Source organism: Epinephelus moara, chromosome 6 (assembly GCF_006386435.1).
Source record: "Epinephelus moara isolate mb chromosome 6, YSFRI_EMoa_1.0, whole genome shotgun sequence".
In the NCBI taxonomy this organism is placed as follows: Eukaryota; Metazoa; Chordata; class Actinopteri; order Perciformes; family Serranidae; genus Epinephelus; species Epinephelus moara.
In genome coordinates, this window is record NC_065511.1 from 6,168,908 (window position 1) to 6,187,155 (window position 18,248).

Here is an 18,248-nt window from a genome sequence, read left to right on the forward strand (position 1 = left end):
TGTGTATGTATGTATGTATGTATGTATGTATGTATGTATATGTATGTATGTATGTATGTATATGTATGTGTATGTATGTATGTATGTATATGTATGTGTATGTATGTATGTATGTATGTGTATGTATATATATGTAGGGGTATAATGACATGTCTTGGTCAATTAATTGATTCAATGATCAGCGATCCATCGCGTGAGAACATCGATACATATCATCATTTATGAGATATGCCTTTATTTTTGACATTCCTATGGCACATCAGTGTCACCATTTCCATCCAATTATACCTCCATCCTAAACATTCAAACAGTGCTTGCGACAATGGCAAGCAGCCAAGAAAAAGACAGTGAAGATATTTACTGACATTGTCTCATATGGATGGTTGGTCCCTGAATTGCATTAAAATCGTATCGTGGCAGATTTGTGATATCAGCAAATATTGTGTCCTTGACCAAGAAATTGATAAAATATTGTATTGTGATGAAATACTATTTTAAAATTATACTTAACTACATTACTTGAATAAATGGTCTTACTGACTTTTCACCACCAAGTAAAAGATGTGAATTATACCAACACTCTCAGTCAGGGAAAGGTTGAGAAAAAGCCACGAGGGAGTCCCCATGTGTTAGTTTGCTGTTTGCTCAGGGCCCCCTGATCACCAAATCTGCCTCTGGCTGTAGTTATCACTGTAATCACGACATTAAAGTGGAAATATGTTGTGTTTTATTTTGCAGTGGGGACTGAATATGGTCAGGAGGCCATTGAAAGTGCTGCTGTCTTTTTGTTTGAGACCTTCCACAACAAAGACCACGTGGGGACAGAGGAGACTCGGGCCATTAAACAGATGTTCGGCCCCTTTCCATCATCTGCAGCCGAAGCCTCCTGCGCCTGTGTGGCTCGGCTGGTGGCTCCGCTTGATGATACCCGAGTTGAAGACTTTATCCAGACCCTGTGCTCCCACCACAAGCCCCAACGAGGCTCTACTTTTGGACGCAACATTGCCTTCTCGTATGACTCCTATACTCTGGACCCGCTGGAGGACCTGCCCTGCTCTGGCATCCACGAGGAGAACGTGAGTCTAGACTTTATCAACTTCCTCAACAGCCATCAGAGTGGGAGGAAGGTCACCAGTGAGGAAGAGTTGCCCAGCTCAGGAGGATCTCTGAGCTCTGGGGATGGAGCCATCCTTAGATCAGAGGTGGAGAAGTATCTGGATGGCGGCAACATGATCTCATCCAGCCCAGAGGAGCTGTGCACGTCCCTGTTTGAAATGCTGGCCTCCCACAAGAGTGACGATGAGCTGCAGAATGAGGTTTGTGTCACAGGGAAACACAATGTAACATATAGATATTGTATCTAAAATTGTTGTTGGGAATCCTTTCACACACCAAAACTTGCTTAGTGTGGCTCATCAACTGTGTTCAGCAAGCATTAACATGTAGACAGCGATATTTCACTCTGCACTGTCTGCAGTCTGTCATCCACAACATTATGTTTTACACAAGGACATCACACTAGTTCAGCCAATAGTAAAGTATCAATAATAGTAGTAGTATTGATCAAGTCTTAACGATACCCATTCTTAACTGTAAATGTGGACCAGTGTTAATTTCGTCGATGAAAACTATGTTGAAAATTTTCCGTCAACAACCTTTTTTTCATGTCGAAATCAAGACAATGACCAGCTAAAAATAGATCTTGATGATAAAAACCTTAACGAAATCTATGTTTCATTATTGATGACGAGACGTGACGAAAATGTTAGTGGTGGACTATCGGACATTTAAAACTGAGAACGGCCATGCTTCCAATTATCTTCAAATGCCACATGAGTGACAGGCTGGTAAACCCCAGTAAGTAATCTGTGCCAGGATGTTTTGCTTGTCAGTAAAAACTCTCAGCAGCGTCAGCGTCAGCCATTTGTGCTAGTTGTGAGCTGTAGTTCAGCAGTAAATTATCAGCTGTGTGTGTCTGACTGTGGATGGTGGAAGTATTGAATGGATTTGTGGAGTTTGTTAGTTGCAATGGCGGCTGTAAGCAGTTAGCTTAGCTTGTAAGTCGATGAATGGCAGTAGAGCAAATAGCCAACGGCCGGTGGTCTTCACATCTCTTGATCCCCATTTTGAGAAGGTTTATGGGTTGATTGCTGTTTGATAGGCAGGTATTTGGGGTGTCAAAGTATTTGAGAGCATAAATAGAGAGATATTGAGCTTTTCAAATGATGATCAGTTAGTGTGTGCTCGTAAATCACCCCTTAAACCTGTCAATAACTGCTGGACAAATGACAGTGTGTAGGTGTGTTGAAATGATTTGTAGTTGTAGAAAAAGATTGTCTAAATTTAATTTTTATACTTGAAAAATAAATTTATTCTGATACATGAATTAGCCTAACTGGATTAGTTTAAAGATAAAAGACTATTAAGACATAATGACTGAAAGTTGACTAGAATGTCGTGAATTTTTGTTGTCTAAAACTATGAAGGATAAAAATGACTGAAAAGTACGAAAACTAATAAGCATTTTTGTCTTAAGACTAGGACTGAATCTAAAATAGCTGTTAAAATTAACACTGGTGTGGACTGTGATATGGAGTCCTTGTATTTCTTAATTGGTTATGCTTTCCTGTCTATTCATTATTCTGAGGGCCGTATGTATTTAAGCCAAGCAAGACTTGTAAGTAGAATAATTGCGCATTGGAAACACAGCATTGTTGGGCGACCTCTAGCTCACCTAGTAGAGTGTGCTCCCCATGTAGGGGTAAAAGTCCCTTGCAGCGGCTTGGGTTCAACTCGGGCCTGCAGCCCTTTGCTTCTTGTCATGCCCCTTCTCTCTCCCACCCTTCCTGTCAATCTTCAGCTGTACTATTAATGAAAGGCAAAATGCCCAAAAAATGATCATAAAAAACAAAACAAAAGTAACAGCATTGTAGGTGAGACAATGGCATACATGCTAGCTTTTTTTCAATATAAACTGTACGCCGCTGTGAAATGTCAGGAAGGTATGAAGGTATGAAAGAATAGATACAGCTTAAGCCTGTTAAAAGACTCAACTCTTTTTACAGAAATCATGACCTGCTTATCATAGTGCTGTTGTTGAAAGAACAGTTTTATTGACTGTTCTATACAGTCATTTTGCACCTTGGTCTCAGCTCAGTTATAAAATCATCTGATTGGCTGTGGGCAGCTCTGTCAGCTGAAGAGTCAGTAACACTGGACTGCAAGACAGGAGGTTGTACCACTGACTTAGCTTACACCATGGCTAACTCCAGAGCTGAGAGCATCGGAACAACCAACATAAACAAGATGTCCTGCCCTCTGTTTCCTTCACACTTCTCTTTTTCCATCACAGTTACTTATGCAGTGAGTTTTGACTAAGACTTGTTTGAATAGTTTGTATAAGTTTAAAGCCTGCATTGCTGTTATCCTGTGTTGATCTTTGTCCAAAAACTGCTAGATTTGACTGACAAAATGAGATTGCCGTTGAAGAGGCAGCTCTTGTTCTGATAAAGACCTGGTGGAGAACTTCAGGGATCAAACTGAACTTGAACTTAAAAATGACAAGTCAACTCTCAACATGGTATTTCTGTGACATGAAGTTTGACCCGTCCTAATGGTACATTTAGTATCTTGGGGCTCCTATCGATCCTATAACCCTGACCTTCAACAGCAAGCCTTTTGGGTTTGATCCAGATGCTGGGTTTATCATGTCCTTGCTGTTAAACCAAGTCATCCTTGGCCTTTACCTTCAGACCCTTTTAGACATTTCCAACTTTCTGCATGGCTTTGACCTTCATTGGTAATAAAGAAACTTTGGAATTATTAGCAACTAAACATGTGCGTCATAAAAGCTGAGGTCAAGCTTTAAGACAGCGGCTTTAAGCAACCTAATATACCTAACAATGTAGAGGATAGAAAGATGAGATGAGATCATATTAATAAGCTGTGGAGCGGCAGTGAGATGGGTTAGGTCTAGAATCAGACAGTAGGGCTGGGTGATTATTCATTAGTATTAATACATTGAAGTGAAATTTTGTTTTCATGATCATTTCATTTATTTTATGAGTTATTTTAAATTGTCTAGTTAATTGTTTTGAGCAATTTTTCGAAAATGAAAGATAAAACTAACAAGTTTTTGTTTTACATGCACACAGAGTTTTGTTAGCCTGATGATTATACTGAATTGCATTATATTTTTTCTCACTTTTTAGCCCAACATCTTACTCGTGTCGGCATTTTCTGTTTGGCAGGGGTTGTTATTTTCCCCCATGGGACACTAATTGGTGTCCCCCCAATATCATCTTTAGTTCATAAACAAGCAATTAGCAGCAGTGGTTGCTTGGAACAGGTAACTTTTGAAGATATATTTGGATTTAAGAGTTGTTATTTTTGTAAGTCAACTTACAAAAACCTGTACCATCTCATACACTCTTGTGGCTCAGGGTAGGGCTGGTGGAAGAATTTTCAGACCAGTTGATAATAAGTCAAACACTGGACCAGACTGGTATACCGAATATTAGCAGGTATTGTACTTGAGTTAGCAGCTGCTCCAGAGTGGAACATAATGACACTGTCTCTTAACAGCAAATGTGCGTCTGGTTATCATGTTGAATCACGTAACATCAGAGCTCTCTGTCCACACTGAATCCACTACTGTCACATCATATGAACAAACCACATAAATATCAGCTGGTCTCTCGAGATCAGACTTGAGACATAACTACTTTAAAGATGGGTGACCAGCCTACTCGCTATTTTCCTATGTGTCTGCCCTTACTTTTTAAACAAAAAACATTTTTTTATGTTGTGATATTTACTGCAAACGACATGCAATATTTTCAACAGCAAGTAGGTTGCTATTAGCAATGGCCACTTTCCAAAGACTTTCAGTTACCTGGCAATCTCCCTCTAGCCAGCTGCCACCTTACTTTGGTTTTTGTTGTGAAATTAGAAGGAATAGATATAGATATAGAATATAGATAATTCCTCATTTCAGCTTAATGAATCAGCTGTTGCTTGTCCTTGCGGCACTTTCAAAGCGAGCAAAAGGAATAAATAAATAAACTTGGAGTTTGTCAAAAGTTCAGCTCAAAAGGGTAGCACTGAGTTGCCTGCAACCATGTTGCCATATTTGCACAGTTTTAGTTTTCTTTAGAGATGTCACCCCAAAAAACACATGAACTTTCAAGTAAAGAAACACAAAGTGCGCTGCTCCCACCTCCACTAAGCCTCCTTTGTGTTGCCGTCACCAGCCGGGGCTTATGTTAATCATATTGCCTATCACCAATGCAGTACGAGCTGGATTTAGCACTGTGAGGCAGTCATTACAGGTTGCAGATGTAGGCTACTTTTTAATTTGCCAGAACCTCTCATAATGACAAATGCCGGTTCAGCTGGTGTGTGTGTAATTTCAAACCGGTATACTGGACCAGACTGGCATAACCTGAATTCGACCCAACTCTATTGTGGCTTGTGGCTTTGTTATCCATCTAGAGAAACAGCTGTCAGTGAGCAGTACCAGGCTTATTTGAATGGCTGAACAAACCTGAGATGCAGGTGTTGATTCAGAGCTCTGGAAACCAGGCTAGACTTTTGTCTGCATAACATTTGAACACAGTTTATTGCAGTGAGCATACATTTTTATTAATATTAATGTTCTCATAACATGGTATACATCTGAACCTGAGGGACAAAAAAGTAATATCAATTTCAGGATTACCCAGCCCTAATAGATACGTATGTATTTTGGTAGGGGTTCTCGATTAAATGAATAGCAAACGGGGCACTAGTTACAGGCTCTTCCACCAGCTAAGCAAACTCATCTTGATTAAACTCACTGCCTGATGAACAGAAAGAAGCAGAAAAAGTGTTTTAAAGTTTGCAACTTTTTTATTAAAAAAAGAGAAATGAACTGCATTGATTTAGAAACATTTAACTGTCTTATGCCTTTATGAATGAAATGAATGTTTAATTTATAGTCCAGTACACCAAATGGGGGTGTTTGGAAGCTGTTTTTCCTGTGGGGATAGTGCGACTAAAAGTGGTTGTTTTTTTGTCAAGACATCTCTGCATTTCCTGCCGGGATATTGGCAGAAAAAGCAGCTGTTTTTTACGTACACATAGCTGCTTTTCCAGTGGGGATTGTGCCGCCAAAATGTGATATTTTCCTAACAATAACCAAGTGATTCTTGTGCCTAAACCTGACCTCACATTAACCACAACATTACACTACATAATAACGTGCCAATGGTAGTATCTGTGGATTGCAGCATTGTTCAATGCCAAACTTTCATCTGGCCACTGGGTTGGCTCTTAGGAGCGTTCTGTCTCCAGCAGTGGGGAATGTTGAGTAACTGAAGGTATGACAGATATTCATAGGTAACAAAGCTGTGACAGACAGCATCTAACAAGAAAGCCTTGAGGCTGGAGGACATGATAAATGAACAGATATGTATTGCCAAATGTTTTTGTATATTTGTATGATTTCATGTTTAGTGAGTTATAAAAAATGACAGCTACCAATAAAGCGTTTTTTTTTTTAAATTATTATTTACATGTGCATATGCTCTAAAATCACACCACATAATGAGTAAAAATATTGTAGTTCAGTGGAGGTAGTTTTTTCCCAGGAAACCGTACTGTAGATGGCATTGAGCTGTTATTAACAGTACAGCTAAGAGAAGCTAAGCAGAAGGCTTCCCCTTCTGTTTTCATCTGTCTCCACATCCTCCTGTGTGAAGCGAAGAGAATAGACAGAAAGGCAATATAAAATAAAGGTTAGGATCACTGTAGGCCTCTGTTGTGTCTCACCCCGTTGAAACCTCCAGCACTTATTTGCTATCCTTTACATTTACTTATGAATCAGGAAAGTGCTCCATCATTGTCCTCCTGCATTTTCACCCACTTCCACTTCCATTCTCCGTCTCCCTGATACTCTAAGGCTTTTATATTGTCCATGCTGCTCCTCTGCAGCACCTCTCCCTCCCTCTCTCTCTCTCTCTCTCTCTCTCTCACTCTGCAGAAGGGATAGAAGTTGTACAGAATTGTACAACTTCAGCTGGTTACAGTTGGTTCAATGTTTCTCACGTAGTTGACATTTGGAAGCGAACTCTCCCACTGACATCTTTAGATGTAGAATGCCCTGTATGTGTGTGCGCGTGCAAGAGAGCGAGTGAGAGCACCTGCAGACTCTCCATGCATCTACCTCTGTGTGACTCCAAAGTCAACAGTCAAGTCTAAAGGCTCTGCACTCAGTGCCATTAAAGCTGACAATGGAGAGAACCTGCTTCTTATTATTTCTCATTGCTGCCCCTCGATTGCTGACATTTTGTGGTTGTAGCTGAGCTCTGAGAGGGGGGTGTAGGGGCAGAAATATGTGTCACTACGGACTGATTTTAAATCTTTTATATCTGAATTTGAATTACTTAGCTTGAATCACTGCATGAAAAACACTGAATTGGAATCACATCAGAAGAAGAAATAACAATTTGACTTTTATCATGATAATTATGGATATCAAGTGATATGACTGTTTTTATTATGACAACATTTTGGTCCATATCACCAGGCTCTAATGTGAAACCTTAGGAACCCATAAGGGCTGGGTTTTTAGTACTGCTTTATCAACTGCTAGGTGTACGCATTGAGGGAATCATGCGTTTGGTTGTGTGTGTGTGTGTGTGTGTGTGTGTGTGTGTGTGTGTCCGTCTACAGCTAATCTCCTGTACTACTGGGCCAATCAGCCTAATATTTTGTATGCACATTTATGACTGCACACTCAAGGATCTCTCATGGTTGCGGTGATTCACAATCGTTAAATGCCCTGTTTTATTGACTCTTTTATACCGTTGTTGACTGCTGACTCCTTACTGCTCTTAACTGGCCGGTAGGGGCTGCAAGTTTTCCAGAAACTGTCTTGGCTGAAAACAAGAAGCCTTACTGTCTGTTGCAGGCCACATTTTGGCCTTTGTCATGGCTCAAAAACTGACATCCATAGAAAAGAGTTTAGTCTAATTTTGAAGCAGAACATCTTCAGATCAATTCAGTACCTGATATGTTAGAAGGGGACATGGGGGCCAACGTAAATCTCAATGTGCTGCTTTTACATTTACATATCAAACATCATTATTAGGGATGGGCATCATTTAAAAAAAATTACGATACCAATATATCAGTATCAGTACCCTTAAAGTGATACTGATGCCAATAGAGTACTTTATTTGATACCCTTTTTTCTTTTACTTCATTCAGTGCCACGTGAATCACGTAAATTGAAGCTTGAATTGGATGGATGGATGGATGGATGGATAGATAATTCAATTCAATTCAATTCAATTCAATTCAATTCCATTCAATTCAACACTTTATTCCGGACATAGAGGCAGTCCATAGCACAGTACAATAAAAATACAAGACACAATAAAAGGACAGATACAAAAAATAGACAGATAGATAGATAGATAGATAGATAGATAGATAGATAGATAGATAGATAAAGATAGATAAAGATAGATAGACAGATAGACAGACAGACAGACAGATAGATAGATAGATAGACACCACAGACTGTATGGATCGAAGAACACTTGCAGTAATTAGCTGCGAGCAAAACCATACAAATAGTCATTTTTTTCTAGATCTGGATAAAAGAAGGATTGATTGCTGGTGTCATTTGACTGGAAAAGTATCTGTACTACTTGGTCCTGGGTTACTTGGTTGATACCATAAAGGTTTTGAGAACTGATACCCATTCCTAATTTACACAGACAAATGCAGAACATTGCAGCAAAACACACGTCAGATATTCTGAATCAGAATATCAGCTCTATATTGAAACAGACATCCTTGCAGTTCTTATTTAAACGCAAGTCCTGTGTTACTAATTGCTGTGTTTGCCATGTTGGAAACCAGCTGTTGCTTTCCTTCCCCCGCCAGAGAATACCTGGACTTAGATTTAGTTCCACCTTTTGAGCAGAGCTGCAATTTCTGTTCACGAACAGAGTACAGTGAAAACAAAAACAGGACCTGTAACTCTGGCTACACCTTGAGTTATGGGGTGTTAAATCCCTGTAGTGGACATGGCCTATTTCTGTTTGTGAGGGTTGTACTGACATTTTTTTATTACATATAACTCCTTATCCTCCTAAGTTTGTATGCACTTACTGTAAGTTGTTGGACAAAAGTGTTTGCCCAATCAAAGTTATGTAATGTAACCTCAAAATTTTAAGGCACAGAACATAGCCTTTCCTCTGGCCTCATCAGGTGTTATCTAAGCCATGATTTTAATCTTTACAGCATTTTTTTGGCAACGTTTTTGTACAGCTATTTTTGTTGCATCTGAAACATTTAAGAAGTTTATCTCATTTTGTTAAAAACAGAAAAGGGTTTTACAAGTAAATCAAATTTGGCAGAAAACAGCTTGTCTACACAGGCTCCATACAGGCAGAATGGAGCCTGTGTAGACAGGCACAGGCTCCATACAGGCAGAATGTCAGCAGTGCAACAGCCTCCATCAGTGTCTCACTGGAAGTGTTCAGCCGCTGTACTGCTGTGGAGGTGTTTTCAGAGTGCTAACAGACTGCACAAGCACTGTAGTTATGCACAGGAAAGTACAAGTGAAACCTTGACATTGATTAAAATTGAATCAGAAGGACGACTGAAAAGCTGAAAAGATGTGTGTCCTGTGTAGATGGCCTGAAAGTGATGTCAAACAAGTGTTTGAACAGCTGGTTGCTTATATTTAGACATTTAACATTTTAATCATTTGTCTTCTTTTGTTAAACAATAAAAGGGTTTGTACATAAACATACTTTTTTAAGTTGGCAAGTGTTTGTTTTGGTAGTGGTACTGAAACTCAGGTATCATATTGACACTAGCATCAAAACATTTCAAACATTATGAAGTCATTTATTTATTGCCAAGTAGAAGCAGGTTACAGTAATTGATTTGGACAAGGGCTTCAGCATTGTGTGTTTACAGCTACATCCACACTAATACATTTTAGTCTTAAAACACGCAACTATTGCTAGGTTTATGCCTAGCCTCCAAACTACTCCAGCGTTTTGGAACCATAGACTGTAGAAATAATGGACGTGGCCACCGTGATATCACCCATCGGTTTGTGGACTGCCATTTTGAAGCCTTGGGTAAGATATTCTGGCCGTCAGTATATTGGTTTCTTTGGAGTCAGAAGTGTTTTGGCGAGAGGTTGGAGCTGTTTGTGAGCGAGGGGTGGATCTGACTCACAACTGTGGCGTGACGCCTCACAGACAGCCTGTCACTCGAGCTGCCCCACCCTTAAATACAATGAAATAGAATTGGCCTTAATGAAATATAGATGGGTGAGTTGTAAATAAAAAAAAACCTTGTACAGTTTTCATAACTGTTGAAATGAGCTTTTCAGATCAAAACTGTTTTTTTGTACCAGGCTGTAAACATGCTTATTTCTGTTGTAAAGTTGGGCAATTTTTAACATAGGGGTCTATAGGAATTGACTCTGCTTTGGAGCCAACCTCAAGTGGCCATTTTAGGAACTGGCACCTTTGCGTTGGCTTCATTTTTCAGCCTCAGATGTTGCCACTTGTTTTGATCCAGTAAAATGGAGACCTTTCAAAACACTGCTGACCCTGTTTTAGTTTGAGAATCAGAGGTTGCATTTTAGTCTGGATGGGCGGAAATGGAGAATTTTGGAAACTATGATGCAGACACCCACGTTCACTTTCTGATTGGGTCTTATCAGTCACAACGTGTCAAGTCTAACAGCTTATAGCTGCTGCCTTGACTGCCTTATATTCATGTGTTTCTTTCAGGATAATTTCCACCTCATCGTCAGTCCAAATAAAGAAATCTGTGGGCTTAATATTAACCATTCCCATAGCATTTTCTGAAACCAAGAAACCAAACCAACCACCAGGAAAAGTGTCAGGCTTAAGAGTCAATTTGACAAAGTTGCCAAACCTTGGAATTACAACTTTCAGGTCTGTCACATGACGCCATGGGGCCAAAAAGACTCCTTTTGACTTACATTGTGAAAGAGATGTCTGTAAATCAGTGGATAATTTTTTTTAACATCACAACCCCCACAAAATGACTTGTTTCACTATCAGAATTTGATCCATTTGGTCCAATAACATTTCTAAAGTCTAAAAGAGCCGCAAGAAAATTCTTTTTTTCCCCCATTCAAGTTAGGTTAAGGTTAAAGATGTTAGCCACTCGGCTGGCATAAGCCTCTCGTGCCGTTGTTCTATGGGCCTAGTGATGCAGAAGATCGGGGTAATTTCATACTGCAGAAATCAAGCATTTTTGGCTTCATAAGCCACTGAGCAACTTTTATAGGAATGAACAGGGCATTGCTGTAAACCATCTATCCAGTTCTCTTTATACATCTGTGAACCAACTGCAGAGTGGATAATCTGCTTCTTGTTTACAATGGTATGCACATGCCCAGTGTACGTGAATGGTCATGTGATGTGCATTTCAGGTATGGATGCACGATAACATTGGTATATCATTGGTATCGTCTGATATTGGCCTTAAAATGAACTATCAGAATCAAGCCAACATGTTTTTTCTTAATTTGCACAATGAATAAATATTACATACATTGAAAAGCATTCTATTTCATGTGTTCATGTCTCCATCTGCTGGTGGGCCATCACGATAAGAGTATACATGCATAATGTGATATTAATTCCACTACAGAAGAGACTTGATGATCACTTAAATTAGCTGGGGAAAAAGTGGATGTATTGATAAAGATGTTCAAATAACATTGTATGTGATAACTCTATTGGTTATCAGCCAAATAAGTTGTGTATATATTGGCATATTGGGTATAAGCAAAAATTCCAATATTGTGCATCCCTAGTTTCAGGTGTATTAGTACAGAAGGAGAATCATTCTGAAATAATGCTGTAATGCTTGTGTGTACAGAGATCATTTTGTTCCAAACCGCAGTTTTAAAACAAAAACATATTTGTGTGTGTGGCCTAAGACAAGACAATAACTCATCAGAAAGGCTGCAGAGTGGTGTAATTTAATCTTCTGAACATGGAGTTTATGGCATTGCTTATTCCAAAGCCTATAGTTAGCCTTCCCCACCAACTCTTGACATATTGTGACATTCAGATTGAACAGTAGTCGGCTATTTAACCAGCAGCTTGCACTTGGGGACCTGTGAATAAGCAGAGGAGTAGCCCCTTATATGAATAACCTTTTCAAAGAGAACATTTATTATAAATAATATATATTTGAACTGTCAACATGAAATTCCACAAAGGATGTTTTTATTGTTTTTTTCCCATTTTAATGTACAATGTTTTTTATACATCTATGCCTAAATACTTCTTTTCACAAACACTGGCCAAAGTATGGTAGAAATAATAGACAACTTTTTGCACATTTAAATCCTGGTATGTTGTGTCTCATCATATGAGATGTAATGAATGTAGGTGCAATAAACACTTTACTGTTTAAAATGAATCTAAGGTGCATTTCTTTCTAAATTTTGGTTCATGTTGAATTGGCCTCAGGAGAGATACAGCTCCTACCAGTCCGACTCAGTCCGAATAATGCTTAAGTTGTTCCATTTACCAGCAGAAAAATTGAACAGGCCAGGCTGAATATTTAATCACAGATAAAGGAGCAGAGGACACAGACAGTTACACTCCTGACCTGTGGCCTTATGGATGTGGAGTTGTTATACAGTTAATGCTTCGGAACTGGGTTTGCCTGCAGGATGGCGGACTGTACAGAATCCATCTGAAGGAGAAAGTCTGCGTCTCAGTCCCGGCAGAAGCCACACCTAATCACTCAACTCCAAGGACGGAATTCATGAGAGTTCATAAAAAAAATAAAAAAATAAAAAATATTCCCTTTGAGCAGGTGAAACCCCAACCCTCCCCATCACCTCCCACCCACCCACTGCCGACATACAGCACACTCAACTCTAATAAAACAGAGACATTCAGAGAGACCAATAGAAGTTTAGAACAGATATAAAAGAGACCACCGAGGGAAACAAAGATAACCCCAACAAAGACGATGGCTGACCTGACATCAAAGTGCGTCTGTTGTTTTAGTTCCCTGCTGTGCTGACTATTGCCTTCCCAAGGGAGGACAGACTGAAAGAGCAAGCCATGCCTCCATCCTGAAACCAAGCCTGAAAGGAGAGAGGGAAAAAAAAATACTGCATTGTTTTACAAATTCAAATTACATATCCTCGGTCTTCAGGTCTGCTATTTTCCAGTTAGAGAGCACAAACTTCATCATCACTTCCATCGCACAATGATATTCCAGCCCCGTCTTTACTAAGGTTTTAATTGTGTGCTGCTGCTGCTGTGCACAGGATTTCTTGTTGTTGTTTTTGTTTTTCTGTCACTTGCTAAGTGCCAGGTGGCTATGTTTGGGAGGCTAAGCGGCAGAGCATATTCTGTACCAGGCGGATGGTAATTACCAGGTGCTCAGCCTTGGCAGTAGAAGCGTGTTGGGGGTATTGGTGAGCCATAGGATGTGTATACATGTTTGGATATGTGTGTGTGCATGGTAGTACGTTTGCTGCTACAGTAGATGACTGTATTTTTGGCTTGCGGCTACTGATTTTCACCCCCCATCTCCCCTCTCTCCACTCTCTCCCTCCAGCTGTTCGAGCTGCTGGGCCCAGAGGGGCTGGAGATGATCTCCACCCTCCTCCAGCGAAGGGCGGCCATCGTCGACTCTCTCCTCGCCATCCCACCTGACAGGACTGGCTACCCACCAGGTGAGACAGCCCCATGGCAACCAGGTCATCTCCATGGTTACACAATCTCTTCTTGTATTGACGATTTGAAGTAGTCATGAATACCAGATATGAATTTCTGTACATAAAAAAGATTATTCTAAAGGTCTTGAGGTGTTTTTAGGGCCTTTCCCCCCCTTTGTTATCGTCATACAAAATAAAATAATATTTTGGCTGTGTACACCTTACTGCTATTGGGCAGGTTGTTTTGTTTTAGCTTATATTAGACTATATTTCTTGCTTTCTGAAGAAAGATGATGACAGAGAGGTGCCCATAACGGGTCTTTTTATTTATAGTGGAGAGTCTCCCCTAAAGGTGCCGCAGTGTGTTTGACAGCTCAAGGGAAAGTTATGCTGGAGATCATTTACAGAAAGTCTTTTGCTGTTTCATTTCCGTATGTTTAAACCCAGTTTAGAGTTGTTGTTCAGTGTAATCAGACTAAACAGCTGATCTGCCATGGTATATTCATGACATCATTATTTATTGTCACCTATCTATCACCTAAACTCTTTACAGGAGGAAAAAAAACCCTTAGATGGGTATAAAATCCTTTTTATATGTTTATATTGTGGAGGTTTTGTTGATTTATCATAATAGTGCTGGGCGATATGGAGAAAATTAAATATCCCAATATTTTTGACCAAATACCTTGATATCGATATTGCCATGAAAAAGAGGGGTTAAGTATTGGTGCTTTCACAAAATATTTTGAAATGAGATTTTAAATAAATAATAATCAGTAATGTGGATATAATGACTAAGTGAGCAAAGGCAAATAATATACCAGTTAGAACAGTCTGGTAAGTTTAGAAAATTGCTTCACTTTATTGTAATGCAATCTTTAAAACCAGGAAAAGACTATGCTTATGATATTACAAAATCCAAAATCTAAGACGATATCTAAGCTCATATCATGATTTCATTATACTATTGATATAGTGCACAGCCCTCGGTGCTGGTAATTTAAATCTTGTGCAAATTCACCATGTTGGTAATTAGTAACATGAAAATTCTTCCAATTTCCACAAGTAGTTTGGTAAAGACAGAGGTGCCCAAAAAAGTATATAGTTGGCCCCAGTTGTGTTTTCCAACTCTTGAAGCACTCTTGTTCTACTTCCATCAGTCATTTACCTGGCCCTTTAACAGCCCTTTATTTAGACTCTTACACTGGACCTTTTTTTGCACTTGACATTTATTTTCAAATTCAATCAAATACAATAAATATACAAATTTTGGGCCCTATGTAATTCTGACTTGTATGCTCCCACTCTGAAAACACCCCTGTTCTATTTCCATCAGTCATTTGCCTGGCCCTCAAACAGTCACTTGGCTTTATTTAGACTCTTTATTTCAGTGTTAATATTTACATTGGACATTTTTTTTTGTTTTTTATTTTGTTATTTTGTAAATTTTGTGAGGAGCTAAACCCATACTTCTGTGACAGCAGTTTAAAACAATTAAACGTGCCTATTTCCAGTGTCTATTAGAATACAGATACTTTAGTTAAGTTTAAAGTTACCAGCTTTACGTTAAACCCATGGATGTATAAAGAGAACTGCAGCGTTGGAGGCAGGACCTTGTTCTTTTCTATATAAGTTGCTCAGTGGTGCATGAAGCCAAAAAAGTTCCACTGCTGCATATACAATTACCTGGATGATCGACACTGCTTAGACACTTTGTGGGTCATAGAGTAGGCGCACTAGAGACTTCCACCAGTTCAGCAGGCTACTCCCTGGTTGTGCTCTGTTAACTTGAATGCGGATAAAATGATTTAGTCATACGACTCTTTGAGACTTTCCAAATATAATTGGACTGAGTGGATCAAATTCTGATGGTGAATTCAGTCATTTTGCAGGGGTTGTGATGCTCAAAAAAATAGGGATGCACCGAAATGAAAATTTGTGGCCGAAGCCGAATAATATTAAACGCTTGGCCGAATACCGAGTACCGAATACCGAATATCGTTGTTTAGTTTTTCATTAGTTTTTGAAGATGAACCCCCTCCAGATTAGTGTTGTCACGGTACCAAAATTGGATCCCACTGTGCGATACCAATGAAAATATCATGGTTCTGAGTAGTATCAGGATACCACAGCGAAAATGAGGCAGATGTGCCTTTTGTCATTTATGAAAAGATAAATCACTTTTCTATTATAGGCTACATCAATGATATTTCAATGGAATAAATTACTTATTGACTTATTCATACTTCAAAAACAGCATCAATCAGTGATTAACATAGGGGGGATCAAAATAAAATAAATAAATAAGATAAGAATCAACCAGCCACCCTCCTCCCCTGACAAGTCCCTTCATAAGTAAAGAACAGTCCCTAAAGTGCGGTGAGGTTTGTGGGCCGTGAACGGCTCGTTTCTCCTCTGACACGTCACATACCTGTGTTCGGCTGGCTCGGCTGTTCAGGTACTTTTGGGCAGTCATGACGCCAAGAAGAGGATATTATTGGAGCCGACTTCTCCGTCGCCGGTAAGCTGATGGCCGCCGTATTTGACAGGAATGCATTCCTGTCTATGTCTGTGACCCCCGTTCAACCCACAATCGGTGGGATTCGCCTTTCGTTTCTGCTGGTGGTTGAAATATGTAGGCTGCTCGCACAGCATTCTTAATGATTTAAGCCTATTTTGCTCGCTCAAAACTATTTTTAGTTGCAAATGCGAGTGCGGTGACGGACGGATCGCCACACTGCCAACATTTTACTCCACGCGTCACGGCACGCTGTTTGATTGTGTTATCAAAACACACCGCTATTATTCGGCCTTGCTTTTAACTTATTCCACCGAATACCGAATGTGTGTTTTTTTGCAATATTCGGCCGAATATATTTGGTTACCGAATATTCGGTGCATCCCTACAAAAAAATGTATTCGCTGATTTACAGATTTCTCTTTCACAATCTAAGTCAGTGGGAAAACAAAAAGGTTTTTTTTTTTGGGCCCAACGGCATCACGTGACAGATGAAATTCTATCGTTTGGCTACTATGAAAATTGGCTTCAAAGCCCAGTGCACCTCTTAGGGGCTTGGTTAAACCCTTGTTGCCCATCATGGTCAGTCCATCACTATGCTGTTTGAGCTGTGCAGTGTTCCTTTACCCTGCAGACAGGTTCTCTATTTCTGTCCCTTATTAAATACCTCTCATGAATAAGAGAAATGATAGAATATCATGTCATACTAAGAGAGGAAAGGCTGACACGTGCAAGGTGTTGTTGAGGCCCAAATACAGTAAGCACAGGCTGTTATTGGAATTGGCTTACATTGGTATTTGCTGTAGTTATCTCACTCTCCCAGCAGCTTTAAGCTGACCTCATTGATTTTGTATGAGATAGTATTTCAGGATGTTTGATAGTGAGCTGTACTGAAGCAGCCCACCTATTGACGTACTCGCCTTCCACGCCTGCTTGTTTCTTTCTCCTGTACCGTCCTCTATCCTGAGACAGCATTGTATCTTGACCCCCTGTTTCCTTTGTCCTTATGTGGCAGGTTTCCCCCCCTTAATGTGTAGAGTAGAGCTGTAAGTGTTTGAAGATATTGCTGGAAAGATAGGATGGATAATTTTTTATCGCCAGAGCTGTCTTTTGATCCATATGTAAGGTAGACATCAAAAAGGAGCTGAAGATTAGAAGAGAGAGCTCCTGCTTTGTCAGAATAATCCCTGCAACTATTAAAAGTCATACAGACTCATTCTTTAGAGATTTTTAGAGTCATTTGAAATTCACAGCTCCTAAATATAGATTTTAATGCTCGGTGTGAAATGGTACATGAGCTAATTAATGTAGACTAGTAACTCTGTTCGTTCATTAAGCAGGTTAAATCATTGATGTATACCATCAGATGTAATATTAGACAATGAAATAAAATAAAATAATTATCGCCCAGTGAAGTTAAGTCCATTTTAAAACAACTGAACAACTTAACTGAACACATTTGCAGCCTCAACAAAAAAGCTCAGTGAGGATGTAATTAATTAAAGAGTGGCTCCATTATTATTTTTGTTAAGATTTTTTTTTTTTTTTTTTTGAGGTTTTTCTATCATTGTGTAGCGTCCCAGTAGTGTTTCCCATGTATTCAAATCCGAAAATTTAAACCTTGGTCAAAGTATGTATAATGTAGCCTCAAAATGCTATTTTCCCAAGCCCTTCCTAAAACTTTGTTCCACGTGACCTGAAGCATGATGTTGTTGCTACATATATACTAGTCCATACCCATTGAGTACAGCATACCATACCATGACTTAATCATACCAAAAATTAGAAGAAAAAAACAACATTCGGCCACAGGGGGAGCCACAGCGATCGGTCATTTTAGCCATTTTAAAGCATTTTTCTGTTGTTATAGCACCACCTAGTTGCCAATTAGAGTTAAATTTCTCCAGTCACCTTGAGGCATCCTGTTCTACATATCTACCAAGTTTAGTAAAAATCGATATGGCGGTTAGGCCTAGATAAGAAATTAGCTCT

At 39.4% G+C, this 18,248-nt stretch overlaps 1 protein-coding gene across 1 annotated transcript in view; it reads left to right on the forward strand.

The window, feature by feature from the left end:
* Positions 1–18,248, forward strand: part of ascc3 (activating signal cointegrator 1 complex subunit 3) — a 252,720-nt gene that overhangs the window by 18,891 nt on the left and 215,581 nt on the right. Inside the window, exons 4-5 of the mRNA XM_050047693.1 lie at positions 739–1,316; positions 13,639–13,756. Coding sequence (XP_049903650.1) covers positions 739–1,316; positions 13,639–13,756 — 696 coding nt within the window. The remainder of the gene's footprint in view (positions 1–738; positions 1,317–13,638; positions 13,757–18,248) is intronic.